The 23,521-nt window shown below is 46.3% G+C and overlaps 1 protein-coding gene across 5 annotated transcripts in view; it reads left to right on the top strand.

Annotated features, from left to right (window-relative positions):
* Positions 1-23,521, top strand: part of IL21R (interleukin 21 receptor) — a 53,515-nt gene that overhangs the window by 19,436 nt on the left and 10,558 nt on the right. For 4 of the 5 annotated variants that reach the window (XM_024744204.1, XM_024744203.1, XM_024744202.1 and 1 more), the window contains exons 2-3: positions 19,681-19,744; positions 22,515-22,617. In XM_024744204.1, coding sequence (XP_024599972.1) covers positions 19,696-19,744; positions 22,515-22,617 — 152 coding nt within the window. In that variant the 5' untranslated portion in view covers positions 19,681-19,695. Of the gene's footprint in view, positions 1-1,243; positions 2,304-19,680; positions 19,745-22,514; positions 22,618-23,521 lie in introns of those variants that run through there. The other variant, XM_024744199.1, reaches the window with a different exon arrangement.

Raw genomic sequence — 23,521 nt, 5'->3', positions numbered from 1 at the left:
ACATCCCTGGGTTAACATACATCCAGAAGCAGTGTAGTGCAGTGATCAAGAATGTAAACTCAGGAGCCCAAATGACTGAGTTCAAATCTCATCTCCACCAGCATCAGCTGTGTGACCTTGAACAAGTCACTTAATCTCTCTGAGCCTTGGTTTCCTTATCTGTAAAATAGGGATGATGTCGATGATGGTAATAATAACTACCTTCTCATGTTATTCTGAGGTTTAAGTGAGGTGATACACCTTTAAAGTCCTTAAAACCCTGGCACAGAATCAGCTTTCAGCAAATATTAGCTCTTTTTTTTTTTTTTTTTAACTACTCCTTCTCTTGATCTTTCAACCATGCATGGTATCAGAAAACTCACCCTGAAGATCAAGAGACAAAGAAAAGCTGGCTTCCTCTCAAGAAACGTGCTCCAGAGAATACAAGTTATTTTGGTTGTGAGGAAGAGAATCTCTTTAGGGCAAACATCTTTTGAATCGGCCACAGGGGAATTTGTACCAAGTTCCTCAGAAACAGCTAGAAAAAGAAAAAAAAAAGAATAAATAACAAGATGCTTTCTCTTTTTCTCTGGAGCGGTCATGTGGCTTAGCTGCAAATTATTTCCCAAAAATGAGTCAGCTGGGGAGACATGGCATGTGTGTTTGAGCCAACCTGTGTCATTAAAACAGCACAAACCAGCCCCCATCCACCCTGGTAACATTTCAAGGATGAAGTGTTTGGGCCCATTTCCACAGCCTTAGGAATCTGATCCACCCAGGTTCAAATCCCAGCTCTGACACTTCTTGGCTAGTGTGACATGTCACCCCTCTGAACCTTAGTTTCTCCCACTGTAACATAAATAGTCATAATCTTATTTGCCTCACAGGGTTTGTAGAATAAATGAGATCACCTAGTGCCTAAAAAATGCAAGATACTAATCGTAGTAGTTGTGATAGCACCAGCTCTTTGAGGCTTGCTGGGTGTGAACTTGCTGAATTTTGTCCCCAGGTTTCATAAATGTTTGCAAGAGACATCTGACCCTCTCACGGGCCCTTGGCTTGTCAGCAAGACAAGAATTCTCTTGAGAATTTCTTTTCTCTATTTTCTTCCTGAGTTCCCATGTGTAAAACGGCTAGGTCTCCCCATTTGACAGATGGGCAAAGCGAGGCATTCAGAGGGGTGATGTGACATGCCCAAGGGATTGTCTTCTCAAAGGCACGGAGACAGCATCCTGCTCCCTGCAGCATTGCAGCAGGAAGCCGGATTCAAAGGAAAAAGGCTCAGGGAGTCTGGGAGGGGGTCCGGAACTCAGACCTCTGCTGGGCCAGGCAGGCAGCGAGAGGAGTGAAGCCGGCCAGCGTGCAAACTCCAGAAGAAGGGCCATTGCCTCTCCGTGGGACTTTGGGCAGGTCTCTGGGCTCTCATGCTTCTCTCTGAGCTGAGACCCCTGGGGACCTCGCGGGTCTCGCTGTGCCACCTCCTCCCCCCTCGGAGCTTCAGTTTCCACAGCTGGGAGAAGCGGCGGCTCACCGCCCCCCTGCCCGCCTTAAAGGTCAAGACTGTGAGGCCTGTGGGGGTCTTGTCACCCGTCCGCAGGAGGCAAACGTCACGCCGGTGGCCCCAAATGTCTTCCTAGCGGGCGACCTTTGGTGAGCAGTGGGCCTTGCCCTGGGGCCGGGCCCCCTCCCACCTCTTTCTCGCTCCCTGGGGGAGTAGCCGGCTGCTCTGTGGGCGGGGCCTGGGGAGCGGCTCACCACATCCTCCCCTTCCTCCCCACCGTGAGCACGCGGTGGGGCTGGGATGGCAGGCATCGCCTCTGGCGGACTCACTGGCGTCTCTCTGCTGAACGACCGAAGGGCTCGGGGTCCGACTGTCGGCCTGCTTCTCCCTGCGCGTGACTGACAGCCACACGGCTGTCTGTCTGTCTGCCTGGGTGGCCAGCTACCTCTTTGCTTGGCTTCTCCTGTCTGACTGGCGGGCCAGCCCTTGGCTGCTGTCAGTCCATCCCCCATGCAGCTGACCGGTCCCTGCCCAGCAACCTCTGTCTTCTGTCCGTGTGTGACCTCCTTGGGACGTGACTGATGGTTGCCTTTGCCTCTGCGTGGCACGCCTGCCCGGAGCCCAGCTGCCGTCCGTCTGGGTGACAGGTCTTGTGCTGTCTGGTCGGTGACTTGGGGCAGGTTACAGCTTCCCACCCCAGTCCCCTGCCTGTTCTCCCAGACCCCCATCCCTCACGCCAAGCCCAGCTGCTGTCCCCTGGGAGCCCACCGGATTGCCCGAAGCACAGAGAGAATGGATTTCTGAGAAAGAAGTAGGACAGCAGGTAACTCACCTCTAGCTACCGCTCTGGAGGGGGGGTGGGGGGGAGGTACCTTCTCTGCCCAGGAAGACGTGCAGGGGTCCTGTGGCCTCATCACACCTGGGGACAGTTCACCTGCCTGGCGTGCCTCTCTGTGGGTCTGCAAGAGGCCCCAGGGACATAGAGGCAGAGGCATAGGCATGGCTGAGATGACCCCCTGAGGTTGTGGAAACCAGCCTCCAAAAGGCAGGGGCTGGGGAGGGAAAGCTGGTTCCAGACTGAACATGAGGTGACAGTCGCCATGGTTCTGGGCAGCTGAGCCGGGCAGGGGTGGGCATGAGTGTGACGGGGTCTGTTTGGGGAAGTGGGGAGGCATCGACTTTGTACCAGGTTCTGTGTTTTATCTCCTTTATTTTATCTAAATCCTTTAAGATGCGTTGGTGTACCCATTTCACAGATAAATACAGGTTCTGAGAGGTAGAGTGATTTTCCCAAGGTGACTCAACCAGTACGTAGCAGGGTCGGCAGGTGACTTGGAGGCTGGTCCTGCCCTCCACATGCTGTCTCCTCATTGTTCTCCTGAAAACACGGCGGATATGCTGATGCTGAGAGGCAAATCCGTTCTGTGTGTGCAGAGGAGAGGGGAATGAGGAGACTCAGGGAGGCTGAGCCTTGAAGGATGGGTTGAATTTTGACTTGGGGAAAAAAGGGGGAAGGAAGAAACAGGCAGACACACTCCTGGCAGAGGAGCAGGTGAATAAACGCCTGGAGAGGAACTTAGGATGCAGAGGACCCAGGGCAGGTGGGGCATTAAAAAGTCAGGGGCTGCTCCTGGGAGGACATCTGCTTTCCCCTGGGGGAAAGTGCGGGGGTTTTAGAAGCACATGGTAGAGTGGGGAAAACCTGGCGGGTTCAAAATCCAGCCATGCGGCTTCCTGGCTGGGTGAACTTGGGCAAGTTTCTCTGCTTCTTCTAGCCTCGTGGAGCCTTGGTTTTCTCATCTGTGAAATGGGGAGAATGGCAGCTCCGTCCTTGTAGGGCTGGTTGTGAGGATTCGAGGGAATGAAAATATCAAAGCTACTGGCTGGGGTCCTGCCCAGGAAGGGAGTTTGCATCATGGGGAGGCTGGAGCCTGTGGAGGAGAAAGGCCAGTTTCCAAGAGCCATGGAAGGTGCAGGGACACACTCGGGAACGTGCAGTCGGTCCCACCTCCCTCAGCTGCCTGGGTTCTGGTCCTCCCGGGGCCAGCGCTCAGCATGCAACAGGCGTGTGAAGCTCTCCCATCATCTTCACAACACCAGGTGAGGCTGGTGGCCTCATTCAGCCCATTTCACAGATGAGGAGACTGCCCCTCAGTGAGGAGAAGCTTGCCCCAGGTCAGCTGTGACCGTAAGATGCAGAGCTGGGTATGGAACCCCAGGGTGGCAACCTGCTGGACAGGATAACAGAAAAGCAAGAGTCATAGTCCTGGGGCACCTTCTGAGAGGGGCATTGGATCAAGGGGGCTGGGCAGACCCCAGAGCGGGAGCCGCGATCACCTGTTCCCCATGGTGGGTTCAGCAGAAGCCCTAGTCTTGTCCGCCCCACACCTGGCAGGGAGTCTGGATACTCATATCCCCGCAGTGGAGGAAACTAAGAGCCCTTATGTTAGGATGTGGCCAAGACCCCAGGCCAGGAGAGGCAGGTGAACAAGACAAAGGATGTGCCCCAGATGCTGCAGGCTTCCGCCTGCCTATCAAGGAAGAGAAAGGGGTTGGAGGTGAGGACTGGAGCCCAAAGGGGCTTATAGGCAGAGGAAGGGGGCTTGCTGGAGGAGGGGCCCAGTTTAAGAGAAGATAGAAAAAGTAAAGCAGGCCACCAGAAACTTTGGGAGGGACCAGCTTCTCCACAGCATCAGGACCACCCTAGGGCCTGATAAATAAATGAATGAAAGGAAGGAAGGAAGAAAGGGCATCCTTCCTCCCAGCGAGGGGAGCCAGTGCCTTGAGAACCCTGGCAGGCCAGAATGATGGCTCAACTTCTCCACACAGCTGGGAGGTCTCCACAGTCAGCTGGGGAGCCCTGTATCTGGCTCATCACCACACTACCGATTGTGATTTGGGGCTTTGAAAACAGTCAGACCTAGGTTCGAGTACCATCTCCATCACTGTGTGACCTGGAGTGAGTCACCTTTGGTTTGGAGAAACCTTTGGTTTCCTTATCTGTTATATGGAAATAAGAACGCCTATCTCGGTTTGCTGTGAGGTTTTATTCAATGTGTATTTATTGAGCACTGTCCTAGGTCCTGGGGATTCAGTGGTACACAGACAGAGCCAGTGCCATTTTGAGGGGAAAGAGCTTAGCAGTGGCTCACGAGAAATAGCAGCTACTATGTTTTACTTTAAATATCATTGGTAATAATCGTCTTGTTATTACCCAGAACACTTGGTGTAGCTTCTGGCATATACTCTCAATAAATGATCATTCTATAATGATTCTACTCCCCCCTTTCTCAGATGGGGAAGCTGAGGCTCTGAGAGGGCTGGGGATTCCTAGGGTCACCCGGGGAGTCATGTACAAGCAGAGGAAAGAAAGCTGTGAAGACAAGGGAACAAACACTTTCTCACGGGGGGTGTCTTCCCCCCCATCACAGCCCCTTCCTCCCCCGCTTCTCCCCTTCTGTGCCTTCTGCGGCACCCTAGCCCCCAGGGGCAGGGGAAGGGGGGCTGAGAGGAGCCCCCGCTTCATGGCTCACAGGTGGCACCGCCCCCACTTCTCACCCTGGCGCCCGGCCATAGGGACTTTTTACGGCAGCTCAAATGAGAGCTCTGAGTAAACTTGGAACTTCTGAAACAACCTGACAATATTCCCCGGGGTGTGAGCAGAGGTCCCTCTGAGGGCCCCCGATGGCCAGGCCACCTGCAAAAGGGCCCTGGCCTGCGGGTCCTCACAGCCCCCAGGAAGGATCTGGCCACTCATATCGTCCCGAGTGAGGTGGGGCAAGTGCACCAGCCTGGCTCCCTGCTCAGGCCCTGGCCGCTCCTCGCTCTGTGACCCTGGGCAAGGCTCTGGGCCTCTCTGGGCCTCTATTTCCTCATCTGCCAAGAGGGCTTGATGATGTAGCCTGGGACGGGGGCCTGCAGGCTTTCTCCAGTATGAACCAGTAACCCCCAGTCTACTTGGGCCAGGGCCAGGGCAGGCTGATCGGGGCACGCTGGGCCAGGATCGATCACAGCCCCTCCTCGTGACCTCAAGCAGCCCTGGTTGAAGCATCCTCCTTTCTCTGCCTTACAGCCAGCCCCTCCTGGTCAGGGGGGCGGGGAAATGGGGCTGGGGTGAGGTGTGGCTACCGGAGCCCAGGGAGGCTGCGCAGTCTGGGTGGGGTTGCCTAGCACAGTGAAGGGCAAGTAGAGATGGCACAGGAAGGAAGAGTTTGCTGGGAGTGGGGCATGCACCTCAGCTGGGGGAGGTTGCACAGGCTGGAGAAGTTCCTGCAGGGAAAGGCCAGTCAGGCTTGGAGAGGCTGTGTGGACAGGGATTCATGGCCCGGCTGGGAGAGAGAGACGGACTAAAAGGTTCCACAGGCTCAGAGGTGGGACAGGCTGGGCAGGCCTTTCCCCTCATGTTCAGCTCCTACTGACTAAGCTGTCATCCCAGGGTCTTGGCACACCTGTCCTCAGACACCCCCAACCCACCCTTTGTCACCGCCCCCTCCCCAAACTATATAAAAGGCAACTTGCAATACTCGCACGCCTACAGTGTGCCCAGCACCCGCCTTACGCTCCCTCAGCCAGGCCAGGGCCACTGCCCCCATTCTACAAATGAGGAAAACGAGGCCCAGAAAAAAGAAGAGCCCAAGGTCCCATTATGAGTTAGAGGCAGAGCCTCCTTCTGGATCCAGGGCCACAAGGCTGGTTCTTCCCCAGCCTGAGAGCTCCGCTTTAAGAACTCGCTGTGTGACCCTGGGCAACCCAACGTCCCTCTATGACAATTTCTTGCTGCTAATCTGATGACAACGGTCATGGTCACTCAGACCCTGGAAGCTGAGGGTGTTGCCCCGGGTGGGGGGAAGTTCCTGAGGACAGTGACAAAGTGGATGGAGAAACCAAGACCTCTTGGGGGCTGCCTTGGGGCTTGCTCCTTGTAGGACTGGACACAGCAGTTTGTAGCCTCTGTCACTCATTCACCATTCTTCAGCTCCTTGTTAAGTATCTGTCATGTTCCATGCCCTGATCTCCGCACGAGGGATGCCTCGTGAACAAAATAGGTAAATTTCCCAACCTCTGGGAGCCTATGCTTCAGGATAGAGACCGGTCATAAACACAAAACCAGGAACATTTGCTAAACGAATCCTAATATTACAGTTGCCAAGAAGGAGACAAGCAAAGAGGGGTGTGTGGTACCCAGAACTGCAGGGGAGACGCATTTTAGACAGAGAAGGTTGCCTCTTTAAGGAGGCAACACTGTAGCTGAAACCTGAGGATAAGAAAGTAAAGAAGCAGAGGGGGAAAGTGTTCTAGGTAGAAGGCGTGGCATGTGCACAGGCCCTGAGGTGGGGGAAAAATGTTGGAGCTCTGGAGTTCTATCCTTATCAAGTGCATACAGATCCTCAGTGCGCTGAATTTAAGAAAGAAGAGTCAAAAAGAATAAGATTTATCTTTGGAGTGTACAGTCTCCATGGGTTTCAACATTGAGGGTAAGCGTCAAAATCCATTATGATGGAAAGCATCTTCTTGCGTTTAGTCACTCATGTAACAAATGCTTTGAGCACCTACTGTCTTGTCAGGCACTGGTTAGCCACTGCCATTCAGCAGTAACCAAGCAACACGTGGTTCCCGCCTAGAAATTGCTCAGAATGTTGCCAAAAACACCATGAGCGGTGTGCTCTGGTGGAAGGACGGACCCCAGAGGAAGGAGTGACTCATGTCTTGGAGAGGCCAAAGAGTTACAAAGGAGATGACATTTGAACTGGCTTTTGAAGCCTGAGTAGGAAGCTGGTAGACAGGCAGGGGGAGCAGACAGTTCCGGTGGCTGAAACAGCACGTGCGAAGGTGTGAGAACCAGATGAATGGGGATGTTGTGAAGATGTCCAGATGTCGGGGATCTGGAGAACCTGGAGTCCAGGATGAAGACTAGGGGCAAAGGGAATGTTGGGGGGCAGATCCTGACATGTTTTGAATGCTGGGCTGAGGAATTTGGGGCTTTCTCTGAAGGGCAGTGGGGAGCCGTGGAGAGACATAGCTGGAATGAGGACTGGGCTGGAGGGGCCACAGCTGGAGGCAGGGAGGTCAGGGAGGAGGGCAGGAGGAGGGCAGGTGAGCAGAAGTCCTTGGAGACCAGGGACAAACTAGGAGCCCTTTCTTCTGTGTTCCGTCTCGGGAAGTCCCTCAGTCTTGACACTTCCCCTTCTGGTGACCTGTTTGGTCTTGTTTCTGGCACTGCTGGGGAGTCCCTCTTCAACAACCTCATGTCTTCTTGGTCCCTATGGAAAACGGGCCATTTTAATTTTACCACACCCCTCACCATTCACTTTCAAACCCCAGTCCCCACCTGGGTCACATTGGAAATGATGACCGGCTTAAGGATCTGAATGAGTCCCATTCCTGAATCATCAGTGAGCGAAAGAAGATACAGGGGAACCAAGAACTTGGGTTCTTTCCAGTTCAGGGAGGTAAATAATGCTGCTGTGAGCACTCCAGTACATGTCTGCTTATGTACATGTACATTTTGCTCTTTGGTGCATAATCTAGAAATGGAATTGTTGGGTCTCCTGTTCAGCAGAAGTTTTCCAAAGTGGTTGTACCAATTTACACTCCTCAGAGAAACTTGAGTAGAGATTGAGAGTTTTGATTAGTTCATATCCTTTTTAGCACTTGGAAATTTTTTTTTCATTTTAGTCATTCTAGGCTGATGTGTAGTGCTATCATATTGGGATATAAATTTGCATTTCTTTGATAAGTAATGATTTTAAGCCTTTTTAACATGCTTGTTGGCTGTTTGGATGTCCTCTTTTAGGAAGTGTCTGCTTAAGCTTTTTGTCCATTTAAAAACAAATTGAGTTCTGGGTTATTTATTTATAATTGTTTTGTAGGAGTTCTCTCTCTATATGTTGTATATAATTATATACATAGTTTAACATATTATATATTTATATAAAATATATAATTATATGAAGGAAACTATAACAGATATAGATATAATCTCCCATTTCAGTTTCTTTTCCATTCTTGTTTTTCAATTTGTCTTTTTGTTTGTGTCTTTTTTTTTTCTTTCTGCGGTTCGCGGGCCTCTCACTGTTGTGGCCTCTCCCGTTGCGGAGCACAGGCTCCGGACGCGCAGGCTCAGCGGCCATGGCTCACGGACCCAGCCGCTCTGCGGCATGTGGGATCTTCGCGGACTGGGGCACGAACCCGTGTCCCCTGCATCGGCAGGTGGACTCAACCACTGAGCCACCAGGGAAGCCCTGTTTGTGTCTTTTATAAGTGAAAAAATTTCTAAATTCAAAAGGTACTTCCACTGGAGAAAAAAATGGAATTACAGTGTGACCTATTATTGTCTCCTGTTTTGAGAACAATAAAACGTACCCCAATTTAATGAAGGTAGTTTACTCCATCAATCAAGCTATCTTCATCAGCATTTGGCGATTTATCTGACACCTCAGTATATTAATCTATTATTTTCTGATGCATATTTTTATAGATTTTAGACTTATACACAAGGTAATTGTGCAAGTATTTATTTCCCTTTTGATAAGCTATCTGGGAAGATACCAGGACACAAGAGGTATGATTTGTTTACCACATATTCTACTTCTCCATACTTAAAAAGATTTTTTTAAAATAAGGAAAATAGTACATAAATTTTGCAGTGTGGCTTATGACTTCTTAAAATGAAACAAAGTTGGTTCTTCTTAAAATAGAGGTCAAAATTAGTATTAGTATTCAGTATCAACATAAGAATGTTGATACTGAATCACCTATCAGTTGATTTCTACAAAGTTACTTAATTTACGTTCTACTTTGTAAAGGTAAATTTGTCAGAATCATACATTGCTATGTAAAATTAATATCCTCTCTATAATTGATAGTTTATTTTATGATTTTAAATTCTCCCTAGTTTCAGTGATGGTGATATAAAGTTCAAAGTGAGTATTTTAATAAGCTGTGTCATTGCTTTTAGAGAAAATGCATTGTATTCAAGTTGCAATATATTTTAGTTTCTGCAGCATTACTCAGTGACATAGGCAAAGCTAGAATAAATGCAATACTCAGTGTTGGTGTAACATTATGATTTATGGAGTAATAGTCTGTTCATGAAATTTAACTACACTGAACAAGACTCTCATTGCAAGTACATACATTAAAAAGATTTTTTTTGCTGCTTTTTTTTTGTTGTTGTTTTTGCTCAGTAATGCACCACATTTTTTTTCTTTTTACCTTTTGACCCCCTTCACCTACTCCTCCCACCTCCCACTCCTTTCTTCTGGCAACCATCAACCTGTTCTCTGTATCTATGAACTTATTTATTATTATTATTTTTGGATTCTACATATAAGAGAGATCATACAGTGTTTATCTTTCTCTGTCTGGCTTATTTCCCTTAGCATAATACCCTAGAAGTTCATCCATGTTGTAAATGGCAAGATTTCATTATTTTTCATGGCTGAATAATATTCCATTGTATGTATATTCCACATCATCGTCATCCATTCATCTATTGAAGGACACTTAGGTTGTTTCCATATCTTGATTATTGTAAATAATACTGTAATGAACATAGAGGTGCAGATATATTTTTGAGATACTGATTTCATTTCCTTTGGGTATATACCCAGAAATGGAATTTCTGGATCATGTGGTAGTTCTATTTTTAATCTTTTGGGGGACCTCCATACTGTTTTCCATAGTGGCTGCACCAAATACATTTCCACCAACAGTGCACAAGGGGTCCCTTTTCTTCATATCCTTACCAATACTAGTTATTTCTTGTCTTTTTGATAATAGCCATTCTAACAAGTGTCAGGTGAAATCTCATTGTGATTTTGATTTGCATTTCCCTGATGATTAATGATGTTGAGCATTTTTTTCATGTACCTATTGTCCATCTGTATGTTCTCCTTGGGAAAATGTCTATTCAGATCTTCTGCTCATTTTAAAATCAGATTGTATGAGCTTTTTATATATTTGGCATATTAGTCCCTTATCTGATATATAATTTTCAAATATTTTCTCCCACTCAGTAGGTTGCCTTTTCATGTTGCTGATGGTTTTCTTTGCAATGCAGAAGCTTCTTACTATGATGTAGTCCCACTTCCCTATCTTTGCTTTTGTTGCTTTTGCAGTCTACTTAGAGCCTACTTATTTCTTCATAATTCAGTCTTGGCAGGTTTTTAGGAATTTATCCATTTCTTCTACATTATCAAATTTGTTGCTGTATGATTATTCATAGTTGTATCTTATAATCAATTTTACTTCTGTGGCATCAGTTGTAATGTCTCATCTTTCTTTCTGATTTTAGGTATCTGAATCTTCTCTTTCTTAGTCTAGCTAAAGGTTTGTCAACTTTGTTGATCTTTAGAAATATATTTTTTATATTAGTCTCAAATTCAGTGCCCTTGTTTAACAGTTATTATCTAACAGTTTATCTGTTAAGTATCTGGACTTTTTAAGATAATATCATTCCAATCCTTATAGTTTTCTAATATTTATAAATTTATTTATTTTTCTTGCCTTATTGCATTGGCTAGGACCTCCAGTACAAGACATTCTTACCTTTGTCCTGCCCTAGAGGATAAAGTGTTCAATATTTGACCATTAGGGATGTTAGTTGTATATAGTGTGTGTGTGCACATGTGCGCATGCCTGTGTGCTCCCTATCAGATTAAGAGCGCTCCTTCTATTCCTGGTTTCCTGAGAGTGTTTTAAAAATCATGAATCAGTGTTGCAAATTATTAAATGTCATATTAAAAATTATTAAATTATCGTATAAAATTTCTTCTTTATTCTGTTTATGTGGTGAAATAGATTACTGACTTTCAAATGTCAAACTACCCTTGTATTCTTGGAATAAACCTCATGTGATAAGGCTATATAATTTACTTCTGTATATATCATCAGATTTGATTTGTTAATATTTTGTTTACAATTTTTGTAAGTATATTTATGAGATTAAACTATAATTTCACTTTATTTTAATGAAAAGTGTTGGTTTCAAGGTTATGTCTTTAATTTCAGTGATTAGTTCATACATTTAATAAAAATACTGAGGTGTTTGGGATTAAGTGTAACTTCTTACTATTTGTTTTCCTTTTGTCCTATCTATTCTTTGTTCCTTTTCCTTCTTTGTTCCATTTCCTAGATGAATAAAGTTTTAAAACTTATTAATCTATGTTTCCTGTCTATTAGTTTGTTATATTTTCTTTTGTAACTCTTTTAGTGTTTTTCTTAGCGATTACAGCATGCGTAATTGATTTTTTTCTTTTGGAGTCTACCTTTATATTAGTATTTTTATCACTTCCCAGACAATACAGTGACCTTTAACTTTATTCACCCCTTCTTATCTTTGGGGTATCATGGTAATGTATTTTAATTCTGCATATTGTTTCAGCTTCATAAGATATGATCATTATTATTTTCAGCAATCAATATTATTTATAATATTCTATTGCTCTTCATTCCTTCCTACAGCAAATTGCTTCCCATCTGAGATTATTTTCCTTTTGCCCCCAAAATTCACTTTAATATGTCTTTTGATGCAGGTCTACAGGTGACAAATCCTCTCAGCTTTTTTTTTTTTTTTTTTGGTATAAAAAATAAAGATTTATTTTGCCTTCATTTAAAAAAATTGTAATTAAGATCCAATTCACATACCATAAAATTCACTCTTTTGAGGTATACAATTAAGTAGTTTTTAGTATACTTATAAATTTGTGCAATCATCACTACTATCTAACTACAGAACATTTTTATTGCTCCAAAAATATCCTATACCCATTAGGAGTCACTCCCTATTCCCCCTCCCTCCAAAGCTCTAGCCCTTGACAACCACTAATCTACTAACTGTCTATGGATTTGCCTATTCTGGACACTTCATATAAACAGAATCACACAATATGTGCCTTTCTGTGTCTGGCTTCTTTACTTTGGATAAATTTTCTAGGTTCATCCATGTTGCAGCATGTATCAGTAATTGATTCATTTTTATGGTGGAATAATATTCCATTGTATGCATAGTCTACATTTTGTTTGTCTATTCATCAGTTAATGAACCTTTGAGTTGCTTCCAGTTTAGAGTTATTATAGGTAATGCCGCTATGAACATTTGTGTAGAAGGGTCTTTTTGTGAACATAGTTTTCAATTCTTTTCGCTGTATACCTAGGAGTCAAATTGCTTGGTCATATGGTAACACTATATTAACTTTTTGAGAAACTGTAAAACTGTTTTGCATAGTGGCTGCACCATTTTACATTCCCGTCAGCAATGTATAAGGGTTCCACCCTTATACCCTCACCCACATTTTTTATTTTCCATTTTTAAAAATAGTGGGTGTGAGGTGGTGTCACTCCATGGTCCTTATTTGCATTTCCCTAATGACTAATGATGATAAGCATCTTTTCATGTGTTTATTGGTCACTAGTATATCTCATTGGAAAAATGTCTATTCAGATCTTTTGCACAGTTTAAAATTGGGTTGTCTTTTAGATCTTGAGGGTTCTTTATGTATTCTGAACACTAACAAATATATGGTTTGCAAATATTTTTCCCATTCTTTATATTGTCTTTTCACTTTCTTGATAGTGTCTTTTGAAGCACAAAAGTTTTAAAATTTGAAATAGTTCAATATATCTGTTTTCCTTTGGTTGCTTGTGCTTTTGGTTTCATGTCTAAGAAACTACTGTCTAATACAAGGTTCTGAAGATTTACACCTGTATTTTATTTTAAGAGTTTAATACTTCTTCCTCTTCGTACTGGGTCTTTGATACATTTTGAGTTGATTTTTGTATATGGTGTGAAATAGGGGTCCAGTTTCATTCTATTTCATGTGGATACCCAGTTGTATGAGCACCATTTATTTTATTTATTTGTTTTAATTTTTAAATTATTTTATTTTATTTTTGGTTGCATTGGGTCTTCGTTGCTGTGCGCAGACTTTCTCTAGTTTCGGCGAGTAGGGGCTACTCTTCGTTGTGGTGTGCAGGCTTTTCATTGCGGTGGCTTCTCTTGAGCACAGACTCTAGGCGTGCGGGCTTCAGTAGTTGTGGCGTGCGGGCTTCAGTATTTGCAGCATGCGGGCTCAGTAGTTGCGGCGTATGGACTCAGTAGTTGTGGCGCACAGGCTTCAGCAGTTGTGGCGCGTGGGCTCTAGAGTGCAGGCTCAGTAATTGTGGCGCACAGTTGCTCCGTGGCATGTGAGATCGTCCCGGACCAGGGCATGAACCCGTGTCCCCTGCATCGGCAGGCGGACTCCCAACCACTGCGCCACCAGGGAAGCCCCCCCACCATTTATTTTAAAGACTATTCTTTTCCCCCAGTGAATTGTCTTGGCACCCTTGTCAAACATCAATTGAATGTAAATGTATAACCTTTTTTCTGGACTCTCAGTTTTATTCCATTGATCTATATGTGTATAAATAAGCCAGTACCACCCTGTGTAGATTAATGTAGCTTTGTAGTAAGCTTTGAAATTGAGAAGTCTGAGTCCTCTAACTTTGTTCATCTTTTTCAAGATCATTTTGTTTACTCTGGCCACTTATACCTCCATATGAATTTTAGGATCAGCTTGTCAATTTCTGCAAAGGAGCCAGCTAGGATTTTGATAGGGATTACTTTGACTCTGTAGATCATTTGGGGGGAGTTATCTTAGCAATATTAAGTCTTCCAATCCATACATGGGATATCCTTCCATTTATTTAGATCTTCCATTATTCTTTCAACAATGTTTTTTTTTTTTTTTTTTTTTTTTTTTGCGGTACACGGGCCTCTCACTGTTGTGGCCTCTCCCATTGTGGAGCACAGGCTCCGGAGGCACAGGCTCAGTAGCCATGGCTCACGGGCCCAGCTGCTCCGCGGCATGTGGGATCTTCCCAGACCGGGGCACGAACCCGTGTCCCCTGGATCAGCAGGCGGACTCTCAACCACTGCGCCACCAGGGAAGCCCCATCAACAATGTTTTGTACAATAGTTTTTAGTGTACCAGTCTAGCACTCCTTTAGTTAAATTTCTATTTTATTCTTTTTGATGTTACTGTAAATGAAATCACTTTTAAAATTTCATTTTCAGATTGTTCATTCCTAGTTTATTAAAATACAGTTGATTTTGTATATTGATCTTGTATCCTGTAATCCTGCTAAATTCACTAGTTAGTCCTAATAGTTTTTGTTTGGTTGTTTGCTTTGTTTCATTTTATTTTCTTGGTGTGGATTCTTTAGGATGCTGTATATACAAGATCATATCATCTGCAAACAGAAATACTTTACTTCTTTCTTTCCATTCTGGATGCCTTTTATTTCTTTTTCTTGCCTAATTGCCTTGGCTAGAACCAAGGCATTCAGTACAATGAGAGTGGACATCCTTGTTTAATAAAAGTCATGAGAGTGGACATCCTTGTCTTGTTTCTGATCTTAGAGGGAAAGCTTTCAATTTTTCATCATTAAGTATGATATCAACTGTGGGATTTTAGTAGATTCCTTTATCGTATTGAGCTTGCCTACTTTTTCTGATATTTTTGCTGGATATAACATTCTAAGTTGGATTTTAAGTATATCTTTGTCTTTAATTTTTAAAACAGTTTTTCTATGATGTGCCTAGATGTGGTTTTCTTTGTATTTGTTTTGGGGCGGCGGGGGAGGGGTGGTTGTAGAACTAGAATCTGTAGCTTAAGGTTTCTTGTTAGTTTTGAAAAATTCTTAACCAGTATCTCTATTATTGCTTTCTGAGTTATCCTCTCTCCTCTTTTTCTTGACTCCAAATACATTTATGTTAGACCTTTTCACAAGGTCTCATGTGTCTCTTTTGCTCTTTTCTGTATTTTTAAACATTTTTTCTCTGCATGCTTCAATCTGTTCATTTTCTACCAATCTTTCAGTTCACCAATCCTATCTTCTGATTTTCTAATCTGTTCCTTTATCCATCTATTAAGTTCTCATAAATGTCAATTATTGCATTTTTCAGCTCTAGAGTTTCTACTTTTAAATAGATGCCATATTTCTGGTGGAATTCTTGAACATACTGATCATAGTTATTTTAAATCCTGTCTCATAAGGCCATTTTCTGAATCACTTATGGGTCTGTTTCTGGTTTTGCTTTGGTTTTATCTTCTTGGCTTTTGGTCATTTGGTACTGTTTTCTAGTTTGTCTTATCAATTTAATTCAATGCTGGACATTGTGTATGGGAAGTATGGAGGCTTTAGATTAAGCTAAGTTTTTCCAGATAGGTTTTAATTTTTTTTTCTAGCAGACATATGGCATATAGGCAGATCATCTTGATGCAGTGAAGACTGAACTATTTCTGATTTTTCTTATTCCCAAGGCATAGCCTTTCCTGAATAACTGGGTATTTATCAGGGCCCATTTTTCTTAGACTCTGATTCTTTCCTTAGCATTGTGAAACTGACAAAATCTCTTCTTAGCTTTTTAGCTTGTTACCAGATGCTTTCTGCTAGGTTTCCTGGAATGTAACTCATCTGCAGTGACTTGGCAAATTATTTGAGGGGACATTGCATGCAGAATGTCAACACGTTTTCCTTCTCTCTGGCACCCTGGCCTCTCAAGTACTATCTAACTTGGCTGCTTTCTCATGCTTTCTAGTGGTTTTTTTTTCTCCTCTTGTAGTTGTTCTTAGTAAGAGGGTTACTCAGATACCAGCTCCATCATGGCCAGAAGTGAAAGTCCCCCTTCACATTTTATTTTATAAATCCAAGATTCACTTACGTTTAAAATGTTATGAAATAGTTTGGACATACAAAAAGGTATAAAGAAAAACATAATCAACACCCATGGTAGCTTCACTCAGTTTTACCAAACTGTTGAGACCCCTGGAGACCCTCACTTCATCACATCCCTTCCTTGTCTACGCTATTCAGGATTTGATGTTTTTCATTCCCTTGGATTTCTCTTTATATTCAGGACACATGTATATTCACCCAAACAATATATAGAGCTGCTTTACATGGTGTGAAGTGTGACACAGATGGTGTTATTATGCCTGTGTTCTTTTCTAATCTTTCTTTTGCTTCAGAAAGAGTCATTTGCTTTTTGGGTTTTTTGGTTGGTTTTTTGGTTGTTGTTGCTTTTCTGTAAGAGTCATTTGCTTTGTTGTGTGAAGCTATGATTCATTTTCACATTGAGTGATTACACCATAGTTTATCTTTCCATTCTCTTGCTTATGTATATTTAGGTTGTTTCCAGTTTTTCAATATTAAAATCAATGCCACTATAAACATTTCTGCCTATGCTTCTTGTACACACGTGCCAGTGTTTCCTTGGTAGTATACCTCACAGTGGAATTGCTGGGTCTTAGAGTAAACACTTGTTCAAGTTTATTAGACCATGCCCAACTATTTTCCAGACTAGTTGTATTAATTTACATCTCCACAAGCTGTAAATGAGAGTTCCCATTACGTTGTGTCCTCAGCAACATGTGATGTTGTCAGACCTTTAGTTTTTACTAATCTGATAAAATTTAAATGGCATGTTATTGTGGTTTTCATTTGCATTTCTCTGTTGACTGTGAAGTTAAGCGCTCTGCGTTCTCCGTAGTACCTGCTTCCGTTTGACTTCCTCCCCCCAATCTTCTCCACATCCCCAGACTCTCCTGAAATTTGGCCAACTTTTAGTCTGAAGGACCACAACCTCAGAAATCATTTCTAGGCACTGGAGCCTGGTGGATAAGCACCAGTTTAGGGCTCCATCCCATCCAGGACTGCGCTGGAATGCTTCACATGCAATGATGCATTTAGTGCCTACAACAAAGATAAGAAAACAGAGAATCAGAGAGGTCAGGAACTTGCCCAAGGTCACACAGCTGGCACCTGGCAGACTCCAAGCCAGGTGCTCTTCACTGCTCTGTAGGAGGCTGCAAGGCACCCTCTGTCCTTCACTCGGGAAGCACACCTGCTGGTCTGAGTGCATCTGGGGAGTAAGTTGCTGTTGCCCTCAGGAGTCAGCTGAGTGGGAAGCCCCATAAGGGGTGGATTCAGGTCAGGGAGGGTAGTGGGACCGGGTGCTGTGGAAACAGGAGAAGACATCATCATTCAAGGCTGATGTTTCCCAGAATTGAGTGGCTTGTTTAAGATGGTGTTAAATATCCCTGGACCCCCTAGTGAGAGAGTGAGACCTTTTTCAAATTTCTTTCTATCCTCTGATGAGGGAGGGGGTGAGAATCTCAGCTTGATGCTAGTATGTCTTCAACACCTCTCTAATACTCTTTAATCTCCCTTTTTAAACAAAGGCAAACTAGATCTCCAACTCATCAGAGTCTTTTTTTAAAAAATAAATTTATTTATTTATTTTTGGCTGCATTGGGTCTTCGTTGCTGTGCGCGGGCTTTCTCTAGTTGTGGCGGGGGGGGCTACTCTTCGTTGCGGTGCGTGGGCTTCTCATTGCTCTGGCTTCTCTTGTTGCGGAGCACAGGCTCTAGGCGCACGGGCTTCAGTAGTTGTGGCATGCGGGCTCAGTAGTTGTGGCACACGGGCTTAGTTGCTCTGCGGCACGTGGGATCTTCCCGAACCAGGGCTCGAACCAGTGTCCCCTGCATTGGCAGGCGGATTCTTAACCACTGAGCCACCAGGGAAGCCCCATCAGAGTCTTAAGCAGGGAATAGTATCTCACTAAAATTCAATTATTGTCTTTTGTTTTCCTTGTATTTAGTTTTTACATTTCACTGCATTTTGTTTTATGGTAAGTTGATTGCTTTGTTTAAGAAACACTTATATAACATCTGCTATATGCCAGGCACTGTTTCAAATGCTTTACAATCATTGACTGGGGAATGATACACAGCTATGGGGAAAAATACACAACTATGTGCATTATTGCTTAAGTTGAAGTTGGAGTTAAATTTTTAATAGGGTCTGTTTATAGAAAATATATTAAATAAATAATAGTACACATGATCTACAAATATGGCCAACTTTTGGAAAATGAGACATTTGGGGACCTCTTGGGTAGATCACTCAGGGAGTCCGTCCATTCTGATGCTTTAAAAGCCTGTATCCATCACTGTTTCTTGAGTGTTTGTGTGCCAGGGGCTATGCCAGGGGCCCAGTGATTCTATAAATGGAGGCTTTGAATCCTCACAAGAATCCTGGAAGCAGGCTTTACCATCTTTACTTCTAAGGCTCAGGGAGGGGAAGTGACCAGCCGAGAGCCACACAGCTGAACCTCTCCGTGCCCTGCACCACTGCCTGCCTGGTGACCTGTTTGGGAGCTCAGAGGAAGCTCCCAGCGGGGCCAGAGTAGGCTCTGGGGGAAGCCGGGTTCAGGGATGGTATCCGGAAGAAGCCATGTGTGTGACCTGGTCCCTGCACGGGTCAGCCCTCTGGGCTCCTGTTCCAGCTACACACCTGTCCATGGGATCTATCTAGGTAGGGTTCTTGGGACCCACTGGCTTCTGGCTGGTACCTCCCCAAGTAGACACAGAGCTGGGGGTGCAATGGACAAAGTACCAGCAAGAGCCTGGCATTGCCAGCCTGGTGGGTTGTTCTTCTGCCCAAGGTACCAAAGTCCGCGCTTCCTGGACAGGCTGGCTCTGGTCTCCAAAGAGGTCTCTTCTCCATCTCATGCAGATCAGGGTGTCCAGGACGCCTTCGTGTGGTCAAGCTGGGTTCCCCCGTGCTTGCTGGTGGGCTAACCCGGGGGAGCTCTGTATTTGGGTAGGAACCCTCGCTATTGGGCTAAACTGATCTTAGGTATGCAGGAGCTGTCTCCTTTGTGGGCTACTCTTGGATTTGCTACTCATTAAGAAGCCAATTAATTGGGCTAACATCAACATGGGGGTTTTGTAAGAAAGAGGACTCAAGATCTCTGCCCGTCAAATACCACTTTCCAAGCCACTTTCCCCTCCCTGCCTCCCTCTTTCTTATCTGGATGAATAAACATGCACACGTCGTGCTACATCAACAGGCTTAGCAGGGGTGGACCAACAGCGAGCTCTTCCCCCTTTACATCCCCCTCATTTGTGATGGTGCTGGGGGCCTAGGCAGAAGCGGGGAGAAGCGGGGAGGGATCCAGGGGGCAAAGCCACTTCTAAGGGACAGGAATCCTTGGGGGCAGCCACGGGCTCCTCAAACTCTTGTTTCTCAGAAGCAAATCCAAGAAGCTGAGGCAAGTCTTCCAAAGGAAGGATGGGGACCAGAGGGAGGATGCTCAGGGCCCCTTGGTGCCCGGGCCCCAGGCCCACCCTCTCCCTGTGTGTCTCTTCCAGGCTCCGGCAGGCAGCATGCTGTGCGGCTGGGCTGCCCCTCTGCTCCTGCTGACGCTCCAGGGGGGTAAGTAGTTGCCCCGTGGTGTGCGGGTGGAGAGCGGCCGGGCTGGCCTTGTGGGCTCCAGGGCAGGGTAGAGGCCACAGGGTCAGAGTCTGTGGCATCTGTCCACTTGCGGCCGACGCAAGTCCAGTAGCCATCTCTGCATTAGCTGGAGCCCATCCCACCAGAGAGCTCCACTGTCCAGAAGTGAGTCCTGGTCTCCACGTCTCGCTGGCCAGGGAAGCGGGGCGGGAGGATGAGGGACTTCATCCTTCTTCTCTCTGCCTTGGCTGGCTCCCAGTTCTCAGCGTGAGGAAGTCCCGCCTGTGATCTAACCACAGTTTCTCCTCATCTCCTAGGAGATGTTTCTCAACAATCACTGGATCCACTGCCAGCACACATATTCCCTGGGTGGGGAGAGTGGCTGTGGAGACAAAAGTAGCCAAAGCCTTAGAAGGAAGCCCCCGAGGAGCAGAAGATGTTGCAGTCAGAGGGAGAAATGTTCGAGACCCAAGCAGGGAAAGGCCAGGTGTTAGACTTGGGGGCGCAGTCAGGGCTGAGAGATCCAGGAAGGCTTCCCAGAGGAGGTGGGACACAGCACACAGGCTCGAATGGGAGCTGGCCTGGGGACAGGTGTGCCCTCAGCCGCCGCTGTGCTGACTCATAAATATTTCACTCCGGTTTTTACCGAAAGACCCAAAGCCTCAAATAGTTCCATCAGGAAACAGATGTCAGTCTCCTTTATTTTCCCTTTCTGAGTGGTCAGAATCCTTTCCTAGCCTCTAAAGGGCCTTGGGGTCACCCGCTGCCTCTCCCCACCCCGTGAGCACAAATAACAAGCCCCTGCTGTGTCCCGGGGGCTGAGCATCCTCATTCCCTTCTGCCGACAGCCTGTGAGGCTCAGAGAGGGTGAGAGGCAGGTCCACGGCCACACAGCCGGGCAGTGGCAGAGCTGGGACGGGTTCCCAAATCTGCCTGATTCCCATGGTCTTAACTGCTTTTATTGGGTGAGTGCCACACGCAGGCCGCCTGGGCTGCACTGGCGTGATATCATCTAAATACCTCCCCACCCCGTCTGAGGGGCCAGTGTCTCCAGCTTACAAATAGCGACTCAGAGCACTTGTGAGTCACGTGTGCACTTTTCACAGCTCCCACTGCCTCCCACACGCTGTGATAGCCCTGGGCGGGGTGGGGGGTGGCCCGGGGGCTCTCTGCGCAGGGCTCAGGGTAGTGACCGGTGACAGGGTTTTTACTCCCTCTGGTCCCTGATGCCACCTGCACACTAGTTCAGGGACTACTGTCCCCTCTCCAATGTTTCATTACAAGTTCGGGACAAACCCTGTCCCTTGGTGGCCTTGAGTCTACCTAGGAAAGGCAACCCCTCTCCAAGTTCTGGAGCCCTGAAAGAGAATGACTAGGATACGATGAACTCAGAGAGGACACAGCCACATGGGTTTTGGTCCTACCAAAATCAGTCCTCTTTTCTCCACAAAGTATCTGAACGGGCCGCTCTGTGTCCACGGACAGGCCCCGTGCTCCTCCCCGAGGGAAACTTCCTCTTACAACAGGATTCATTTCCACATCTCAGATCCCTTGGTAGTGGCTGTCTGGAGCCACTCAACTGTGTTGAGAAGGATTCTGAGGCCACACCCAAGGGAGTGAGTGCCATGATCGATTAGCGGTGTCTGCCATGTGTGTGGATGTGAAGAATTAGCACAGATTAGATTTTGCCTTTCCTGGGGCTCCTGAGCCCAGACCAAGAGCGAGACAAGAGGTGTAGCCCAGTCTCAGAGCTCCAGTTTTCTCATTTGTTAAATGTGATGGGAGTAGACATAAAGGATGTTTCCAGTGACAGTGTTCTTGACTACAAATCCAGCTTCTTACCTAGATGGAGACCCAGGAGGAATGTACTGCTAACCCCTGGGTCTTCATTAGTCAAGGAAAAATAGGAAAAAGCCACTAAGAATGAATCCATTTAAAAGGGGAACAAATTTCTGGTAAATAGTGGGGGGTGGAGGCAGGGGGAATAGCAGCGTTGGCACTTGATCTTACAAAACAAAACTAAACTAAAACTTATTAACTGGATTTTGTCAAACATTTTTAGAACAAAGTAAAGCAATTAACTTTGGAGTTGGGAGAGTATTAAATCTTGCAATAAAATTGCCTGAGGGGGACCATACCTGTGTCACTTGGTTGGTGGTGGTGGTGATGGTTTGGGCAGTAGGATAATACAGACATCTTGGCAAAAGTATCCAAGGGCTTCTCAGTTTTCTGGAGGTTTCTTGCTCCCTCGAAGCACTGCCAGGTCACCGAGGTCCATGTCCTGTCTTGGACCAGCTGCGGGGAGCAGAGGGAGCACATGGTCTCTCACTGACCACACGAATCCCTCTCGCAGGATGTACAGATTGCCCCAGCAACCGGGGAGTTCAGGACACACCACCTTGAGAGGGAGGCCAGCCAGGAGGGATGCTGACCTGGTGTCTGGACACAGGGCTTGCGGGGAGGGCGCTGGGTGGGGACCCGCTTAGTTTATGATGTTTCTCGTTAGGAGAGTCTTGTCTCCATAGCCAACCTCGCAACTTTGGGGGCTCAAAAATAGAATTCTTAGGTGGCAAGGACCCCCTTGCTCCAGGCCTTAATCTTCGTGGCCCTAGGGTCATCATAGTCATCCTGGCTCTGGGACCCCTGCTTCCCGTCATCCTCCAGCCCTCAAGGGAGTGAGGGGGCGATCAGCTCTGCTGACCCCGACCAGCCCCCACCCCAACCAAGGTCTCTGTGTCCCTTGACCCTCCAGCCTGGGGCTGCTCAGACCTCATCTGCTACACTGATTACATCCAGACGGTCACCTGCATCCTGAAGACATGGGCCCCGCACCCTGGCACGCTCACCCTCACCTGGTAAGTGGCCAGACCTCGCCAGCCTCGGGGATGCGATTCAGGGTAGCCCTGGAGGGCTGGGGTGGGGCAGGACTGCCAGAGGCCACAGACGGAGTTGGACCTACTGTGTGCCTGGCAGGTAGTCTAGCAATAAAAATAATGGCTGCCACTTCTGGGGGCTCTCTCAGCCCTTTCACCAACAGCTTTTGGTTTCACCATGAGCTGAGAATCACTGACCGTGATCTGCGACCGGTAGCTGGGAATCACTGTGCCTACCTTACAGATGTCCATGCAGGACTCACGAGACTTGTCCAGCGAGCAGGGCTCCAAAGACCATACTCTCTTGCCCACACAGGCCAGACTGTGGTTTTGAGACCCCAGGATGACCAGACTGCCACATGATTTTTTTGAACACTGAATACATGCCTGCCATCCTGCTACACTTCACATGAACCATCACTTCCCATCCTCACAATTATTACTCCCATTTAACAAACGAGGACACTAGGGTTCAGAGAGGTTATGCAGTTTGCCCAAGGTCACACAGCCAGTGAATGGTGGAGCTGAGATTCAAACACAGGCAGTCTGACTCCAAGATTCATGGGTCCCTATTGTTAAAGAAAACTTTTTCATTGCACTTGTTAAAGAATGGTAAGGCAGACTATTCAAGACCATAATGATCGGGCTTCCCTGGTGGCTCAGTGGTTAAGAATCCGCCTGCCAATGCAGGGGACACAGCTTCGAGCGCTGGTCCAGGAAAATCCCACATGCCATGGAGCAACGAAGCCCGTGCGCAACAATTACTGAGCCTGCGCTCTAGAGCGCGTGAGCCACAACTACTGAGCCCACGTGCCACAACTGCTGAAGCCCACGCACCTAGAGCCTGTGCTCCACAACAAGAGAAGCCACTGCGATGAGAAGCCCA

This window comes from Neophocaena asiaeorientalis, unplaced genomic scaffold (genome assembly GCF_003031525.2).
Source record: "Neophocaena asiaeorientalis asiaeorientalis breed wild unplaced genomic scaffold, Neophocaena_asiaeorientalis_V1.1 scaffold91, whole genome shotgun sequence".
Classification (NCBI taxonomy): domain Eukaryota; kingdom Metazoa; phylum Chordata; class Mammalia; order Artiodactyla; family Phocoenidae; genus Neophocaena; species Neophocaena asiaeorientalis.
The sequence above is the reverse complement of the archived record's forward strand: the minus strand, read 5'-3'. Positions and strand labels throughout refer to the sequence as shown.